Source organism: Globicephala melas, chromosome 4, assembly GCF_963455315.2.
Source record: "Globicephala melas chromosome 4, mGloMel1.2, whole genome shotgun sequence".
Classification (NCBI taxonomy): Eukaryota; Metazoa; Chordata; class Mammalia; order Artiodactyla; family Delphinidae; genus Globicephala; species Globicephala melas.
In genome coordinates, this window is record NC_083317.1 from 123,338,530 (window position 1) to 123,358,115 (window position 19,586).

General features: G+C 37.5%; 1 protein-coding gene and 1 pseudogene across 10 annotated transcripts in view; both read left to right on the top strand.

Moving 5' to 3' along the window:
* TFDP2 (transcription factor Dp-2) overlaps positions 1 to 19,586 on the top strand; it is a 162,899-nt gene that overhangs the window by 111,739 nt on the left and 31,574 nt on the right. For all 10 annotated transcript variants that reach the window (XM_060298528.2, XM_030873314.2, XM_030873315.2 and 7 more), the window contains 2 exons: positions 4,176 to 4,297; positions 5,865 to 5,912. In XM_060298528.2, the coding sequence (XP_060154511.1) occupies positions 4,176 to 4,297; positions 5,865 to 5,912 (170 nt within the window). The remainder of the gene's footprint in view (positions 1 to 4,175; positions 4,298 to 5,864; positions 5,913 to 19,586) is intronic.
* Positions 12,688 to 13,345, top strand: LOC132597227 (zinc finger protein 277-like; annotated as a pseudogene).

Sequence of the window (19,586 nt, forward strand, 5' to 3'; positions counted from 1 at the left end):
ACAATACTGTAACTATGAGAAGAATGTAATCTAGCTCCAAGCCTCTTAGAAACTTAAGCTCAGGTGAATATCTGCATTTCAAGGTAGTTCAGGGTGTATTTTCAAACGTTTGCTAAGCATTTGCCCCTCACCAGCCACTACAGGAGGTGCAAATGAGATTATACACCTGACTTGAAAGTCGGTATTTTGAGATGTGATTATATAAACATCAAAATTAAACAAACAGATGTGAACTTTCTTGACTTTGACTCTTACAGCACTCTTCTATTTTGAAAGACTGTTTCCTCTTGGTATTTCAGTGATGCTGCTATGGCTCAAATTTGAATTCCTCTTTTAGAAACATAATTGTTCTTCCCATTGTCAGTTTAAACTAATGTACATGTAAGCCTTTACACACTTCAGTTCTGACAGTGATAAGGAGTCCTGTATAGGACGTACCCAATTACTGCAAACCTCAGAATCAGCAAAGCAAAGGTCAGACAGAGAGAAGATTTCGGCCTCTCCTTTGAAACAGGCCAGCCCAAGACCTTCATTTGTCTTCCGAATTCTGAGGTGCTTTTTGTAGTTTTTAGTCCCTAGGCAGGAATCAGAGTTTTCTTTTTGATTTCCTAATATATCGTGGAACCCCAGCGAGAGCCACTCTCTCCTCTTGCTTGTCTCTTTTGAATGTTGTTCCCTCACATTCAATCTCTCATCCATGATTTTAAAAAATTTTTTGTTAGAAAATTCTTAAATGAAACCTCACCTGTTTCCTTCTTACAGTTGTCTTTCTCTACTTGCCCTTTAAATTTTACATGTCCCTTTGGAAGCCAAATCTTCATGGTAGATAGAAATTTCAAAAGGCCTCAAGAAAAAGTTGTTTTCTGTGTTTCTAGAAGCTAGTTTAGCAGTAACTGTTTCACTTTGGGATACGTGCTCTTTTCTTAAAGGTATCTGGTTTTATGGGAGGGGAGAATGGGTACATGTATATGCATGGCTGAGTCCCTTTGCTGTGCACCTGAAACTATCACAACATTGTTAATCAGCTTTATTCCAATACAAAATAAAAAGTTTAAAAAGAAAAAAAAAGGTATCTGGTTTTTTATATAAGATAATCTCATGATTATTTTAACATGGTTAAAAATTGCTTGTTTCTTACAGTGAAAATGAAAATTTTGTCAAATAATGAAATCCTTTAATATAACACTTTATAGTTATATAGAGTCTTTCTTTTCAGAGTATAGATTCTCTCTTGGCTTTTCTTACTGTAGATGGCAGTAGTACATAAGAAAATCTTCAGAATGAGGTTCAGTTGCTATTTGATTTATGGCTAACTGTAATCTATTGTCAAAGAAACCACATGATTACATTTAAGTTAAGGATGTCTGGTTTTTTTGTGGGGAGGTGAGGAAGACTTAAATTTAAAATAAATGTTCATTTTCCTTATCAGATTAACTGAATACTATTTTAGTTTGGGATTTCAAAATTAAGGTTCGGTTTTATAGCGCATATGTGACTTATCACCTATGTGAACTAATTTTCCTGTGTTCGTTGACTTCCCTTTGATTTTGTTTCTTAAGGCTCAGTCACTGTCACTGTCCTAGTTTAAGAACTCATTGCGTCTCATAAGGATTTCTAACTTGTGGTTCCAATTCAAGTCGAGCATCCCACCAGTTTGTTCGTTCATGAAACGTTTGTTAAGGACTTCCCAGGCCCTGTGCTAAGAGAAAGGAACAGAGTATTGCTCATCCCTCTCAGATCAGGAAAGAATAGCAGCTGACAATCTGACATTAAGGAAGAAAAATAGAGTAGAACATAACAATTTATTTCCAAAGTCATTCTCAATAAAGATAACCAGCTTTTCTCTATGTCCTATTTCCCTTCCTCCTTTCTTCGTCTTCTTTTTTTCTTTTTTTCCTACAAAGCCCTTTAAATCAGGTAAAACTAAGCCTGTAGGGTCCTAATAACAGATGAATAAAAAACTCCTTAGTAATAATACTGCACAAGTAATGCAGTCTGTTTCATGGGTAAATCAGAATGCTTAGATAAGTTGCTTTCTGGAGACTCCTGTTCTAGGAATAGAGTAGACCAGAGACTGATCAAACGCTCAAAATTTCCCTCTCAAGCTCTCACACTCAGGGTCAGCATGAAAGAGAACATCTGAGTGTGTGGTGCTGTGATTGGTGAGAACTATGCCCTTTTCTTACAGGATTTTATATAATCCTTTCTAGCGTATCAATGAACAAAGAAGCTACTCTTTTCCATCATTTTAAAAGCTGGGTCTTCTGTCTCAGTTCAATAAATATTTATTGATTCTTTCCTATGAGAGTCCCCTAGCACTATGGTAGGCCCCGCAGACACTCTCTACCTTTAAAGATCGTGCATTGAAATGGAAGTGAGGAGGTGGTGTGGAATATGTGCAGGGCTAGGAGGTACAAACACCTTGTCTAGTGTTCATATTTTCTCATGAGGCAGACTTCTGAATGCCCTCTTTAATAATCCTTGGTATATTAGGAGAATCAGAATTCTCCAGACATCTGTCAGTATTTGTTGTGTTTTGTTTTTTTTGAACTATAGAATTAACATATTAAAAGCATTTCCTAAGCATTTGTATGTAGTAACATCTCCCTAGCCCCATTAATACCCCCATTCCCTGGAGCATGCCTTTATTCTATTATTTATTTATTTATTTACTTATTTATTTATGAAAATACTTAAAGATATTACTAGGGTGCCAAATTATTTTCACCAATGAAAACTATAAGACCTGGAAAGCAATTTGGCAACACAGATCAAGAAACGTTTTTTACAAGTCCATATCTTTGGACTTCCCTGGTGGTGCAGTGGTCAAGAATCTGCCTGCCAATGCAGGGGACACAGGTTCCATCCCTGGTCCGGGACGATCCCACATGCCATGGAGCAGCTAAGCCCATGCACCACGACTACTGAGCCTGCGCTCCAGAGCCCGCGCACCACAACTACTGAAGCCCGTGTGCCTAGAGCCCGTGTTCCACAACAAGAGAAGCCTGTGCACAACAAGGAAGAGTAGCCCCCACTCACCGCGACTAGAGAAAGCCCATGCGCAGCAATGAAGACCCAACGCAGCCAAAAATAAATTAATTTTTTAAAAAAGAGCAAATTAAACCCCAAATAAACAAATAATAAAAAGTGAAAATCAATAAAATAGAAAACAAAAAATATATAAAAACAATAAAATAAATATTTATTTTTGACTGTGTTGGGTCTTCATTGCTATGCACGGGCTTTCTCTACTTGCGGCAAGCTGGGGCTACTCTCCGTTGCAGTGTGCGTGCTTCTCATTGCCGTGGCTTCTCTTGTTGCAGAGCACGGGCTCTAGAGCGCAGGGTCAGTAGCTGTGGCACACGGGCTTAGTTGCTCCGTGGTGTGTGGGATCTTCCTGGACTAGGGCTCGAACCCATGTCCCCTGCATTGGCAGGCAGATTCTTAACCACTGCGCCACCAGGGAAATCCCCAAAATAAAAAAATTTTTTTGAAAAAGTCCATATCCTTAGTTCCATTAATTCCCTTTCTGGAGTCTATCCATAGGAAATAGAAATTAAAGCCAATATCATTTTACAGAAATGTTTATCACAGCATTATTTATAATATTTAATATTTGAATATTCATAAAAATCTAATAATAGGGGATAATTAATCCACATGACAGAGTGTTTTATGGTCTTTAAAATGTCTTCGAAGAATATTTAATGACATGAGGAAATGCTCTTGAAAAAAACAGGTAAAATTATATCTGTATAAGAATCCAAATTGTATTATGTCTTTGTATATGTTGTGGACTGTGAAGAATTAATTTGCTGTTACCCCAGTTCTAGTAAATAGAGTTCAACTGAAATTAGTTTCCATAATTTCAAAGAAAGCTTTTCATTTTTCTGATTTTTAAAATGTTGTCAGTTGCCAACTTAATCCCTCCCAATTGCTGTTCACTTGCTGAAATCTACATTGTGACTTCATATCAGTATTCAGGATACTTGTGCTTTAAGATCTTAGAATATAAATGTATCAGAGGTATTGCTTATATTTAGATGATTGATATTAAGTACATTTTAGACAGTAAGGTTTACTCCTTGTGTATAGGTTAGCATTCAGCATTATTTTCTGCCTGTAGGTTTTCCTTAATAACTAAGAATATTTTTTTCTTTGTCCTGACTTTACAGATTATAAGTACACCACAGAGACTAACCAGTTCAGGAAGTGTTCTGATTGGGAGTCCATATACCCCTGCACCAGCAATGGTTACTCAGACACACATAGCAGAAGCTACTGGCTGGGTCCCTGGGTAAGAGTGGTACTGCAAATTACCATTCTTAAAAACTTTTTTTTTTAAGTTCTGATCTTTTTTTCTCACTATCTTGTCTTCTGTTCTTGTTTTATGTTCTTAAAAACTAATATGTTTCCTTTAAGATCACCTATTTTATTTCACTTTATATCCTAGATATAAATCAGCTCTGGAGCAACCATTTTAAATTTTATTTTATTTTATTAATTAATTAATTAGGCTGCACCACCACAGCATGCAGGATCTTACTTCCCCAACCAGGGATTTAACCTGTGCCCCCTGCAGTGGAAGCGTGGAGACCTAACCACTGGACCACCAGGGAAATCCCTGGAGCAACCATTTTTAAACAGAAAAATAGAACAATAACTTGTAACTGAATCTTCTTTCTTCAACTCTGAAAGAAGACTACTTTTTATGATTGTGACATTTAGCCACTTTGGAGATGTAAAAACTGCATTTTATATTGTTTTAACAAACATTAGAAAGGAGTTTTATATATACATGTGTGTGTACTCAGAATTTCCCCTTAAAACCAGCATGTTTATTTCCTTTAAAACCAGAAAAGGAACTAGGAAAAAGAGCCCAAATATATTAAAACTTTCATTGAGTTTTATCTTCGTTCCTTTAAACACTGGGCAATTAAATCAGTATCCCTTCTTTGTTACTCATTTGCCACTTTTAGTATCAAATCTCTATGTTTCTTTACCTGTAAAATACCTTTATTCAACCTTTCTCCACTCCTTATCATTTCACCATCTCATCCTTCCATAAAAGAAAAGAAATAGTAAAATAAATGATTCCGTTTTAGTTTGTCACTTTAGAAGTTGTTTCCAAGGTGGCATGCCACACTGGTGGTTCTATCATTGACTTACAGTTGTGAGTTCTAGCAAACAGTAAATCTTGGTTGAGTAAGAATCTCCTTGCTTCAAGGATATTAAAGAAATGAACGAAATAACAATCCTGGCAGAGTGCTGTAAGCCATACACACAGAGACAGAAGAGTTTCATGTGTATACATAATGTCTTTTCCATTATCGAATAAGATGAAGTGACAGAGTCACCTGTAATTCCTTTGCCTTTATTCAGTCGTTAACAACATTTCTCATGTAGATCTAAGATCTAAAAATCTTGGATTTTTTCATAGCCTTGAGAGAGAATTTAATGAAAGCCAAGCCTGTGCCAGTAGCGTTGGCCGACTTTGGAGGTGACCAGAGTTTGGCTCTTTTCAGCACCAGCTGTGCTGTATGCTGGGGGCAGTCTGATTATCTAATGTTTTTATAGTCATTTCTCCCAGAGCAAATAAAACTTTTCTATGCCTTCTCCTCTATAAACCTGCAGTATTTTCCTCCCTAAAGATTCATTGAGTTCATTTCAAACTGTGGCTATCATGTTGCGATGTCTTTGTCCAGTGATAAAATTTAAGTTTTTATTTCATGTACGTATCTTTTATATTTGTTACTTTTGTGTTTGGATATTTTCAATGTGGAATTAGACAAGTTACAATAAATTATTCATGAAATAAAGTTCTTTATGCATGTTCTTTTTATGGTATCTTTTTTTCTTTTCAGTGATAGAAAACGGGCTAGAGAATTTATAGACTCTGATTTTTCAGAAAGGTGAGTATAAGTTTAACTATTTTGTTTAGGAGGTGCTACTGCATAGAGAGGGGTTTGGTGCCCAGACTCTAATGAGATGTTTTTCTTCGTATAACTTTAACTTTGTTGAGTTTCTACCGTTATTTCATTCCACATGGAGTATTCTGCTTCATTCGTCATTACATAAATTTATTGTATTTGTGTGGTTTCAAAAGATACTATTCTGTGAGTAGACTGTCTGTTGGCAGTATGCCATTTAGCCCCCTCCCTCCTTTTGGGAGTTGAAGTGTTTTGCCAAAGTGAATACTCCCTATTACCCCCAAATACACAAACATTTTAAAAACAAGTTTCGTTGAACACATTTAAAGGTCATAGTAAATTCTCACTTCGTTTTTTTCCTTCCAGCCTTATTGAGATATAATTGACACACAGCACTGTGTAAGTTTAAGGTATACAGCATGATTTACATACATCATGAAGCGACTATCACAGTAAGTTTAGTGAACATCTGCCATCTCATATAGGTATAAAATTAAAGAAATAAAAAATAAAAATGTTTTTCCTGTGATGAGAACTCTTAGGATTTACTCTTAATAACTTTCATATATAACATACATCAGCGTTACCCTATCATGTTCTACATTACATCTCACCTTTTTCTTAAATAAGACATCCAGTGTAATATAACCTTTCCTTAGACTATTAGGACAGTGGTTCTCAGTTCTTGGTGTGCATCAGAATCACCTGTGGTCTGTTGAATAAACTGTAATTGCCTACTAAGTCAGAAACTCCAGGATTGAAAACTGTCACTTTAGGGTCGTTATTTGAACTTAAGTTCAGTGTTCCACAAAAGCCACTCTACTGAATATCGTATTAATGTCACACTATGTTAAAACAAGACACGTAATCTCAGAGGCTGTTGAGTTCTGTAAGGTAGTTACTATTAGATAAAACCTTGTCATCAGTGCTTTTTAAAATTTACTTTTGATTCTGAGATTTTGGAATTGCTTTTGTCAATTGTGTTTTCATCTCTTTTTCTCCTGTTAGGTCGTCTGCTTTCAATACAATAGTTTTCTGTTTCTCCAGTTTCTAGTTGCTTTCTCTGATTTGCTGTGCACTGAGAAACTACTTGGCCAGATGTGTTAGAATTCAGTCTAAAATAAAAGTGAATAGGTTCTGAGTGAGGACCTTGGGGCTGTATAAAAGAATGTGTGTTTTCTTGCATTGACACTAGCTCTGCTTTAGTTCCTTGGTGGCCTTTGTAGTTTACTTCTCACATCTTAACTGTTTTGAACAGATAAGATCATGTCTGAGGAACTGCTATATCATATAGACATATATGGCGAGATGGTCTTTTCTCTCTAATGGAAATTATGGCTCATACTGGTTTTTCTTCATGTATATCCTTGGAAAGGGCAGCAGCACACATTTTTTTTTTTTTTTTTTTTTTTTTGCGGTACGCGGGCCTCTCACTGCTGTGGCTTCTCCCGTTGCGGAGCACAGGCTCCGGACGTGCAGGCTCAGCGGCCATGGCTCACGGGTCCAGCCGCTCTGCGGCATGTGGGATCCTCCCGGACCGGGGCACGAACCCGTGTCCCCTGCATCGGCAGGCGGACTCTCAACCACTGCGCCACCAGGGAAGCCCAGCACAAGTTTTTTTAACCATATATTTAGCACTATTTAAGGCCGTAAAATGGAACTATTCATTAGTTATGATTGGTGGCACCTATGTATTGCAAATAATATAAAAAACAAGGTTCATTTTATTCTTTATAAGAGAGAAAACTCTAAAGAGCACATATAAAAGTACCAGATTAAATTCTTTGGTATAGCCACTGATTCGACTTTCCCCTTCTACATTTGGTTCAGTGGCCTTTTTTCCTAGTGCTTTTTATTTTTCTCTTTTTATTCTTTAATATAATTTTTCTATAATGAATCCCGTTCCCTCTCCCTAATCAAGCCACAAAAATTACTACGTGTGGTTTTCTTTTGTTGTTGTTGACCTTACAAATGTTATTTTCCTCCAAATTTATGTGTTTTTCTGTAATGCTGCGAAGTCTTCGGTTCCCTTTCTCCAAGTGCTGAACTTCAAAAAGCCAGCTCTCGACCCAAAGTAATCTTCTTCATCTCTTTAATGTCTTATATGTTGATTTAGTATCATATGTAATTATTTGTATTACTGTTCCTCAGGGATATGGAGCGAGAGAGAGTGAAAGAGAGAGAGAGAGAGATAAAACACACACACACATACTCCCACATAGATAAATACCACCTTTTTATCCTCATCTTACACTTGACAGTACAACCTTCAGTATGTTTTACACAGCTATTCCTTCGTCAGGTTCATTTGCGAGAGCAAGTCAGTTTCTGAAGAAATTTTTTGTTGGTTAAAGATCCATTGAAGTATTCTCATTGGTTTTTTTCCCTGTGTTCTGATCCACTGGACTTGTTTGCAAAGAGCTTGTGGAAGGAGCTGCGAAAGCCCCCTTTCTGGTCTTGCCGGAGGTTTTGATCCTGAAAGATGTTTGCTCGCTTTCTTTTTCTCCCTTTGGACAGAATATGGTGGTGTCTTCTAAATGCATCTCTTCCAAATAGGGAAGGGGGACCTATTTGGGATCTCTTGGGTGGAAAGAAGGTCCTGGATGTGTGCTGGGCAATGGCAGTAGCCGTCATATGTTTTACTGTATTCCTGTCTTAAATGACTAGGATTTAGCACAGTGGTGTTTCACTGTTCCTTTGTGCTCATGTAATCTTAAGACCTTTTTTTAAAAATTCTGTTGGAATACAGTTAAAACCCTTTTATTTAGAATAAACTAATAATTTATAATAAACTAATATAAACTATAATAAGCTAATAAAAATCAATATAATATCTGTACTGCTTCAGTGATGTTTATGAAGTTGTTTGTTCAACAATTGTTTTTAAATTTATTTATTTATTTAGTTTTGGCTGTGTTGGGTCTTTGTTGCCACGTGCAGGCTTTCTCTAGTTGTGGCTAGCGGGGGCTACTCTTTGTTGCGGTGTGCAGGCTTCTCATTGCGGTGGCTTCTCTTGTTGCGGAGCACGGGCTCTAGGCACGCAGGCTTCAGTAGTTGTGGCACACGGGCTCAGTAGTAGTGGCTCACAGGCTCTAGAGCACAGGCTGAGTAGTTGTGGCGCACAGGCTTACTTGCTCCACGGCATGTGGAATCTTCCCGGACCAGGGCTCGAACCTGTGTCCCCGGCATTGGCAGGCAGGCTCTTAACCACTGCGCCAACAAATATTTTGATGTGATAAATGTTGGTATGTTCTAGGCATTGGCAAGAATAATAAACAAGATAGATAAGTCTCTGCCCGTTAAAGAGCTTATATTTGGGATGGGGGAGCAATAAACAAAATAAGATAATTTTAGATTGTGATAGGTGGTATGTAGAAAACTAAGAAGGACGATTTGTAGAGTATTGGAAGGATGGTGGCTACCTTAGAAAGGCCTTTCTAAGGGGGTGACATTTGAATGCAAGGAAGACAGGCATGTAAATACCCTCAGGGAGCCAGGGGTTCTAGGCAGAAGGAATGGCAAATGCAGAGCTTCTAAGTGAGGAACGAGGTTGTTGTATTTGGGGAAGCACAGTGGCTTGGAGAGAGTGAGAAAGTCAAAGAGTGATGTGGGATGGGGATGGAGAGGTAGGCAAGAGTCAGAACATGAAAAGCCTTGTAGGTCATGGTAGAGAATCTGGTTTTTATTCTAAACAGGGTTTTAAGTAGGGAAGTGACATGATCTAATTTACACTGACTGCTGACGGGGAAATGGACTCTGAGAAGACAAGAACAGAAGCAGGAAAATCAGTTAGAAGGCTGTTGCAGGGCGCACTGGCCTGGCAGTGGAGATGGAAGAAAAAAATGGATAAATTTTGGAAATAGAATCAACAGGATTTATTGATAGATTGGATGAAGGGGAGAGAGAAGTAAAAGATGGCTTCTGTTTTTTTGCAGTGAGAGCTGGGTGAATGTTGATGGCATTTAGGCTCACTGTAGTTAGGAGTAGGTTTGGGGAGGAATTGAGTTTTGTTTTGGACATACGAAGTTTGATAAGTTTATTAGTTATCTAAGTGATCATATCATTAGTGTATAAGTAGTATCATCAGCTTGTAATTCGTCACAGGCCTGGATGACATAACCCAGGGTGGGGAGAGAGTGAGGATCTGTAAGTGCTCAACATTTATTTCCCATTCAACAACCCCCCCCAACACACACACAATGAATACATATGTACAGGAAAGTGGGGTTTGGGGTTTTTTTCCTAAATTATTTTACTAAATTACGAAATTATTTTGCTGATTTAAACATTCTAGTTAACTTATTTGAATGGGAAATGAGGTTTTTATTGTATATTTTATATAATTTCTTATGTAAATGGAATACATTTATTATAACTTATACCTGGCATATACTGTTATACTACAAATTTGAGTTTTATATTACTTTTGTAAATAAATATAAATTATTATGGGAAAATATAAAAAGACAGTGATTGTGGATTCTAGTTAAGTTCCTGGAAAAATAAATACTTTTTATTCCTTGGGAGTAATTCTTTTAAATACTTCTTATGAATATGAAATTATGAATACTTAAAATGAAATAAAATACAGCATGCTTTTCAAACTGTGCTGTATTAATAGTTTTATCTTCTTAAATATTAAAAAAAATTTCAATTTGGTTTTATTTGGCAAGGAATGCTTCCTACTGGTTCTTTTTTTTTTTTTTTTTTGATTTAGGGACTAATAGAGATGATCGTGTGTACAGCCTGTGGCCAAATTTTGGTGTTATTTGGAAAGAGGGTCTTGGTGTTTCAGAGAGCTCAGGTTTTAGGAAAATGTGTAAACTCTACTTATTTAAGGTTTAGAGGGCTTCCCTGGTGGTGCAGGGGTTGAGAGTCCGCCTGCCGATGCAGGGGACGTGGGTTCGTGCCCCGGTCCGGGAAGATCCCACGTGCCGCGGAGCGGCTGGGCCCGTGAGCCACGGCCGCTGAGCCTGCGCGTCCGGAGCCTGTGCTCCGCAACGGGAGAGGCCACAATAGTGAGAGGACCGCGTACCGCAAAAAAAAAAAAAAAAAAAAAATTTAGATAGGGAGCTTTCAGTTTGAGATGATGGGCTGAACACCCATTTTTAATCCCCAGCCCCTAAGATCGTAATAAAATTTTTTGTGTAAAAAAATAATAAAAAATAAATCTCTTAAATTGCCGTAAAACATGATAGAGGTGTAGATTTTCCAAGGACTTGAAGGTGAAAGCTGGTGTGATTATAATGATGACAACTGAAAGTAGAGAAATCCACATCCCAAAATATGCATGGGAGAAGTCAGATTTGGAAGCTGCTCTCGCCTGCACTGACATGGAGAGGTCCCAGGGTCAGAGTTGACAGGTATTAAAAAGCAAGAAGGAATTGGCAGGGGAGGTGCTGAGGGCAATGAAATGAAAACTATCCAAGGAGCACCTGGGCCAGTGGAACCTTCTCAACCCTCCAGATCCACTGTCCCTACCATACTGTCTCCACACACATAAAAATTACGTGTTGTGGCATATATTAGTACTTCATTCCTTTTTATTGCCCAATTATATAACATTGTATGGATATACCACATTTTGTCTATATTTGTTCATTGATGATGGACATTTGAGTTGTTTTTACTTTTTGGCTATTATAACTACTGCTATGAACATTTGTGAACAAGTTTTTACGTGGATATAAGTTCCATTTCTCTTGGATTATGTACTTAGGAGTGGAGGTGCTAACAGACGGTGTCTAGAGTGGCTGTACCATTTTACATTCCCACCAGCAATAGGTTGCAGTTTCTCCACATCCTTGCCAATACTTATTCTCCATCTTTTTTTATTATAGCCACACTTGTAGATGTGAAATTGTATCTTTTTTTTTTTTTTTGCGGTATGCGAGCCTCTCACTGTTGTGGCCTCTCCCGTTGTGGAGCACAGGCTCCGGACGCGCAGTCTCAGCGGCCATGGCTCACGGGCCCAGCCTCTCCGCGGCATGTGGGATCTTCCCGGACCGGGCACGAACCCGGGACCCCTGCATCAGCAGGCGGACTCTCAACCACTGTGCCACCAGGGAAGCCCCTCATTTTGGTTTTGATTTGAATTTCCCTAATGGTTAGTGATGTTGAGCACCTTTTCATATCTTGTTTTCTTTTTATTGAAGTATAGCTGATTTACAATGTTGTGCTGATCTCTGCTGTACAGCAGAGTGACTTAGTTATACACGTATAGACATTCTCTTTTTTACGTTCTTTTCCATTATGGTTTATCACAGAATATTGAATATAGTTCCCTGTGCTATACAGTAGGACCTTGTTGTTTATCCATCCTGTATATAGTAGTTTACATCTGCTAATCCCAAACTCCCACTCCGTCCCTCTCCCACCCCCTCCCCCTTGGCAACTCTGTTCTCTATATCTGTGAGTCTGTTTCTGTTTTGTACATAGATTCATTTGTGCCATATTTTAGATTCCACATACAAGTGATACCATGTGGTATCTGTTTTTCTCTTTCTGATTTGCTTCACTTAGTATGATAATCTCTAGTTACATCCATGTTGCTCTAAGTGGCATTATTTCATTCTTTTTTGTGGCTGAGTAGTATTCCATTGTATATATGTACCACATCTTTATCCATTCATCTGTTGATGGACATTTAGGTTGTTTCCATGTTTTGACTATTGTGAATAGTGCTGCTGTGAACATAGGGGTGCATGTATCTTTTTGAATTATAGTTTTGTCTGGGTATATGCCCAGGAGTGGGATTGCTGGATCATATGGTAATTCTATGTTTAGTTTTCTGAGTAACCTCCATACTGTTCTCCGTAGTGGCTGCGCCAGCTTACATTCCCACCAACAGTGCATGAGGGTTTTCTTTTCTCCACACCCTGTCTGACATTTGCTATTTGTAGACTTTTTAATGATGGCCCTACTTTTTTAAAGATTTATTTATTTATTTATTTTTTAATTTATTTATTTTTGGCTGTGTTGGGTCTTAGTTGTGGCACATGGGATCTTCACTGAGGCATGCAGGATCATTCGTTGTGGTGCGCGGGCTCTTCGTTTTGGCGCGCAGACTTCTCTCTAGTTGTAGTTTTCTCTTCTCTAGTTGTGGCATGCAGGTTCCAGGGTGCGTGGGCTCTGTAGTTGTGGCACACGGGCTTAGTTGCCTCGTGGCATGTGGGATCTTAGTTCCCTGACCAGGGATCGGACCTGCTTGCCCTGCATTATAAGGCAGATTCTTTACTACTGGACCACCAGGGAAGTCCCAGTGATGGCCATTCTGACTGGTGTGAGGTGGGTACCTCATTGTTGTTTTGCTTTGCATTTCTCTAATAATTAGTGATGTTGAACATCTTTTCCTGGGGCTACTGGCCATCTGTATGTCTTCTTTAGAGAAATGTCTATTAAGATCTTATGCCCATTTTTTGATTGGGTTGTTTGTTTTTTTGTTGTTGAGTTGTATGAGCTGTTTGTATTATTTTGGAAGTTAATCCCTTGTCTGTTGCATCATTTACAAATATTTTCTCCCAGTCTGTAGGTTGTCTTTTTGGTTTTTTTTTTGTGTGTGTGGTTTCCTTTGCTGTGCAAAACCTTGTAAGTTTGATCAGATCCCATTTGTTTATTTTTGTTTTTATTTCTATTGCCTTGGGAGAGTGACCTAAGGAAACATTGTTATGATTTATGTCAGAGTATGATTTATGTCAGAGCATGTTTTGCCTATGCTCTCTTCTAGGAGTTTTATGGTGTCATGTCTTATGTTTAAGTCTTTAAGCCATTTTGAGTTTCTTTTGTGTATGATGTGAAGGTGTGTTCTAACTTTATTGATTTACATGCAGCTGTCCCAAGTCTTTTTTTTTATTTTACTAGTATAAATATCTTATAAGTAATTTCTGGCAGTTTCTAACCAATGAAATATATTGCACAATAAACCACCTCACATCTTCCAGGAAGAAAAAAACACTAAATTTCAATAGTAATGACATCACCCACTGAATTAGGACACAATTGAAATTTGCTTTAAATATTTCTTTGGGGAAGGGGATACACACTTCTACTCAATTAAGAGAAACATTTTTACAGTTCAGAGGTCTTTTGTGTTTTGTTTTTTTGTTTTTTTTTTAATCATGCCATGAATTCATAGGGACTAGGTTCTGGCAGCTCAGACTCCTTTCCATTGGTTCTCACAAAGTGTGCATCTCTAGGTGGAGCAGGCTGGTGCTTCAATTGAACCCAAGTCCCTTTCTCTTTGGCTTTTTTCTTTTTCTGATCATTTTCCTTCACACATTTCAGGAAGCCATCTTAGTTTAGTTCTTAGAGTGCTTAATTTGCTTCATAATCTCTTTGCAGGACTCTTGCCCTTAACTCAGTTGTTTACAACAGTGCCAACAGCAGCTGGGTGACATTGTAGACTCTTCTGTGCTGCCATGGCAGCATTTTTTAGGTGTTCCCTTTTGAACAGTGCCCATTCCCTTGATGTCTACAATATCATCTTTCTTGTAGATTGGCATATTTGTAGCCAAAGGAACAACTCCATGTTTTCTAAAAGGCCTAGAGAACATATAGCGGGTACTCCTCCATCCCTTTGTGTTGATCATTTTGGTGAATTACTAGAAGATGGCATTCTTGCTGAAAGGAAGTCTAAATATGTTCCTTGAAAAACTCTATTCCGATCTTTTGGGTTGTTGTTGTTGTTGTTTTTTCTATTGAGTTGTAAGAATTCTTTATGGATTATAGATACAAGACCCTTATCTGATACATGATTTGCAAAAAAATTCGTCTATTCTATGGATTGTTTTTTCACCTACTTGAAGCACAGAAGTTTTAAATTTTGATTATGTTTATCTGTTGGGTTTTTTTTTTCTTCTTGTGTTACTTATGCTTTTGGTGTCCTATCTTATTTAAAAAAAGAAAAAACATTGTCAAATCCAAGATCACAAAGACTTAACGCCTGTATTTTCTTCTAAGAGTTTTATGGCTTTGCTCTTACATTTAGATCTTTGATCCATCTTGAGTTAATTTTTGTCGCATGTGACATTATAAGGTTAATTTGTCTAATGTAACCCAAAAGCGTATAGAAGATACATGAAAATGTAGACATTTATTTTTATAACATTTTTCAACCATTTAAATTTTTAAAATAAGCCTGGTTTTAAATTTATCATTTTAAATTATTAGCTAAATTAGAAAAGTTTAACTTTAAGTTTTTTTAAGTTTAACGAAGCTAAATTAACTTTGGGTTTTTTTGGCCACACTGTGCAGCACATGGAACTTCCCCCACCAGGGATTGAACCTGCGTCCCCTGCAGTGGAAGCACGGAATCTTAACCACTAGACCGATAGGGAAGTCCTGAGTTATTTTGGTTTTAACCCTCATTTTGTGGTGGGGAAACAAGCATTCCTGAACTATTTTTGTCAAGAAAAGGCACATCTTTTCTGAATGTGGTGACAGTAGTAGTAAGCCAGATGTGACAATGGAAATAGTTTAAAGAATGAAGAACAATAAAGTTTGTTTTGCTCAGAAGCGTGTTCCCTTGTATACTGAGTTTGGCTTTTTTCGAAATAATGATGAAATGCTAAAACCACAACATCTTATTTTATAGATATTCAGGCTCGTGAAGCCATCAACACTTAAGCACAAAAGACAACAAAACATAAATAAGTTCAAAAGCAAAAAAACCACTGAGAAAATAAATAAATTATTGTGCATCTGTTGCCACTATCCATCTGCAGAACTTTTTCACCATCCCATACTGCCACTCCTTACTGATTAAGCAATAACTCCCCACTTTCTCCTCTTCCAGTCTGCGGTAACCATAGTTTTACTTTCTGTCTCTATAAATTTGACTATTTTAGGTGCCTCATATAAGAGGAATCGTACAATATTTACCCTTTTGTGTCTGGCTTATTTCACTTATCATATCTTCAAGGTTCATTCATGTTGTATCAGAATTTCATTTTTTTAAAAGCTGAAGAATCTGTTATGTGCATGTACCACATTCTGTTTATTCATTCATCTATTGATAGATATTTGGGTTGTTTTCACCTTTTGGCTATTGTGAATATTGCTGGTATGAAAGTGGGTATACAAACATCTGTTTGAGACCCTACTTTAAATTTCTTTGGGTATATACCCTAACGTGGAATTGCTGGATCATATGGTAATTATATGCTCAGTTTTTTGTGGAACTACCATAGTATTTTCTACAATGGCTGCATCGTTTTACATTCCCACCAGCAGTGCATGAAGGCTCCAATTTTTCCACATCCTCCCAACACTTAACTGTTTTTTGTTGTTGTTTTTAATAATAGCCATCCTAATGTGTGTGAGTGGTGTCTCATTGTGGTTTTGATTTGCATTTCCCTAATGATTAGCGCTGTTGATCGTCTTTTTATGTACTTACTGGCCATTTGTATATCTTCTTGGAAGAAACATCTTTTCAAGTCCTTTGTCCATTTTTGAGTTGAGTTGTTTTTGTTGTTGTTGAGTTCTTTATATAGCCTTTTACCTTTTAATGTTCTTTTACTAGAGGTGTTGTTCACTTAACTTTTAAAGAAGTGGTTTATAGAATTGGTCGCAGAACCAAATCTCCTATCTGTGTACTGCAGGTATTAGCTATTCTAAATTCTGTTGAATTTTAATGTAGACATTGATTGGGTTTTGGCATGCTGCTCCACCAGCCTTCCAAAGATCAGGCTTAATTTCTTTTTTTAAAAAAGTTAATTAACTAATTTATTTATTTTTGGCTGCGTTGGGTCTTCGTTGCTGCGTGTGGGCTTTCTCTGGTTGCGGCGAGTGGGGTCTACTCTTCGTTGCGGTGCGCAGGCTTCTCATTGCGGTGGCTTCTCTTGTTGCGGAGCACAGGCTCTAGGTGCGCGGGCTTCAGTAGTTGTGGCACGTGGGCTCAGTAGTTGTGGCTCGCGGGCTCTAGAGCGCAGGCTCAGTAGTTGTGGTGCACGGGCTTAGTTGCTCTACGGCATGTGGGATCTTCCTGGACCAGTTTTATATGTGATGTATGATTTAATCCTCACAGCAAGATGGGTATTTATGTCTGTATTTTTCAGATCAAGGAAAACTGTGGGATCAGAGTTAAATGAAGTAAACTGCTGAAAATATATAGTTAATAAATAGTTTACCAGTGTTGATACTTAGCCACAGCTTTCTTCAAGTCTATCAATTCGTACACTGAACTAACCGTATAAAACTCATACTGTAGTCTTATATCTGTGTTTCGAGAATATGTTCATAAGCATTTAATAGTTGTTAAAAATCTAGTTATTCCTATCTAGTTTCTTCCTTTAAATATTATCCAGGTATGACTGTAGAGGGCAAATTAGTCAAGTGATCCCCCCAAAACTACTGTATGATTGTCTTATTACTCTCTTTTTAAAAAAGACCTAGAATTATATGAAAAACAACAACCCTGCTTCATCCCTGGCTTTTAAAAAGTATGTAAACACTGAGTTAAGGATTTTATTTACTTTAAGCCATTGTCCAATTCTTAACATAAATGTAAAATCCCACACACAACGTATTTCTTTCAAAATAACTCCTGTCTCTAGCAATTCTTAAGTATTTTGTTACCTAACTTGCACTAATTACGTAAATTTAGGTGTGACTAGCCATTTATGTCTGAATACACTAAACTCTAAGGACAGATCAGCATAGAGTGGGTTGTGTGGGGAAATGTATGTAGCAGACAGGAATTGATGAATTCTTTTGAGAAATGAAATTACTTAGTCCAATGACTGGTACACACTTAAATTCAGGGAGTGTATGCTCTTTACTACCATTAGCACCAGGTTATTAGGGTTATGTAGAAAGGTCACCAGGATGGCCATGTGGAGGAGGGATTGAAAGCCCTCGCCTCTACGCAGCACAAAGGAAAACAGTTATATGGCTCCAGTTATATTCTTTTTTTTTCCTTTTTAAAAAAAAAAACTTATTGAAATACAGTTGATTTACAGTATTAGTTTCAGGTGTACAGCAGAGTGATTCAATTATATATTGTTTGTGTCTGTATATATATATATTTTTTTTTCAGATTCTTTTCCCTTATAGGTTATTATAAGATATTGAGTATGGTTCCCTGTGCTATACAATAGGTTCTTGTTGGTTATCTATTTTATATATAGTAGTGTGTATATTCTAACCCCAAACTCCTAGTTTATCCTCCTTCCCTCACGCTTTCCCCTTCAGGAACCATAAGTTTGTTTTCTATGTCTGTGAGTATATTTCTGTTTTGTAAAAATAAGTTAATTTGTATCATTTTTAAAAATATTCTGCATATAAGCAATATCATATGATATTTGTCTTTCTCTTTCTGACTTCACTTAGTATGATAATCTCTTGGTCCATCCATGTTGTTGTAAGTGGCATTATTTCGTTCTTTTTTATGTCTAGTTATATTCTGAGAGAGATTATGAGGGCCTGAACTTACGGCAGTGGGAACAGAGAGAAGAGGTTGAATTTAAGAGCTCTTTAGGACAAGACTTAGATTAGATTTGACAGAATTAGACTGATTAGATAGAAAGGGAGATTAGGATGAATCTGTTGTTTCTGGCTCGGGTGATTGGGTGGATGGTGCCGTCACTCACCTAGATGAGAACTGGAGTAGGTTCAGGAGTTATGGATTGGACATATTGAGTTCTCCTTTGTATTAATACGGTATTGTGATGTATAAGGACCCCTTCCTGAGAAGGCTGGGCTGAGTGGAGGAAACTGAGCCTAAGGACTAAATCTATGTAAATAACCGAGGATATGCTAGAACCATTATTTTTCTCTTCTTTTTTAAAAAAGTCTTTATTTTGGAGAAATTTAAATATAGAAGTACATGATTCATATTATGAGCCTCCTATGTACCCGTCTCTGAACTTAAGCAATAATGGTGTATCTTGTTTTGTATATACCCCTTCTACATTATTTTATTTATTTTTTATTTTTGGCTGTGTCAGGTCTTAGTTGCGGCACACAGGAACTTTTGTTGCCGTGTGCGGGCTCTTCGTAGCAGTGCGTGGGTTTCTCTCTAGTTGTGGTGCATGGGCTCCAGAGCACACGGGCTCAGTGGTTGTGGTGCACAGCTCTCTAGTTGTGGTGTGCAGCTTCCAGAGCATATGGGCTCTGTAGTTGTGGCACGCAGGCTCTCTAGTTGTGGTGTATGGGCTTAGTTGCCCCACAGCATGTGGGATCTTAGTTCCCTGACCAGGGATCGAGCCCACGTCGCCTGCATTGGAAGATGGATTCTTAACCACTGGACCACCAGGGAAGTCCCTATCCCTTCTATATTATTTTAAAGCAAATCCAGGACATCCTATCATCTTCATCGTATCTCAGTATTTATTTCTAAAAAGACTCATTTTTAAACATATCATTATTATACCTAAGAAAATTAGCAGTAATTCCTTAATATCAAATATCTAGTAAGCATTCAGATTTCGAGTTGTTTCAAATGTCATGTTTTGTTTGTTTTCTTTTCTTAAAATTTTGTCAAATAAAATACAGATACAGAAAATCACCAAAAAGCAAATGTATAACTAATGAGTTACTTTAAGGCAAACACTCTTGTAACCATCACCAGATGAGGAAGTAGAACCCCAGAAGCCCCTCCATATGCCCCCATCCCTTCTCTCCCCTATAAATAACCATTACCCTGATTTTTATAGTTAT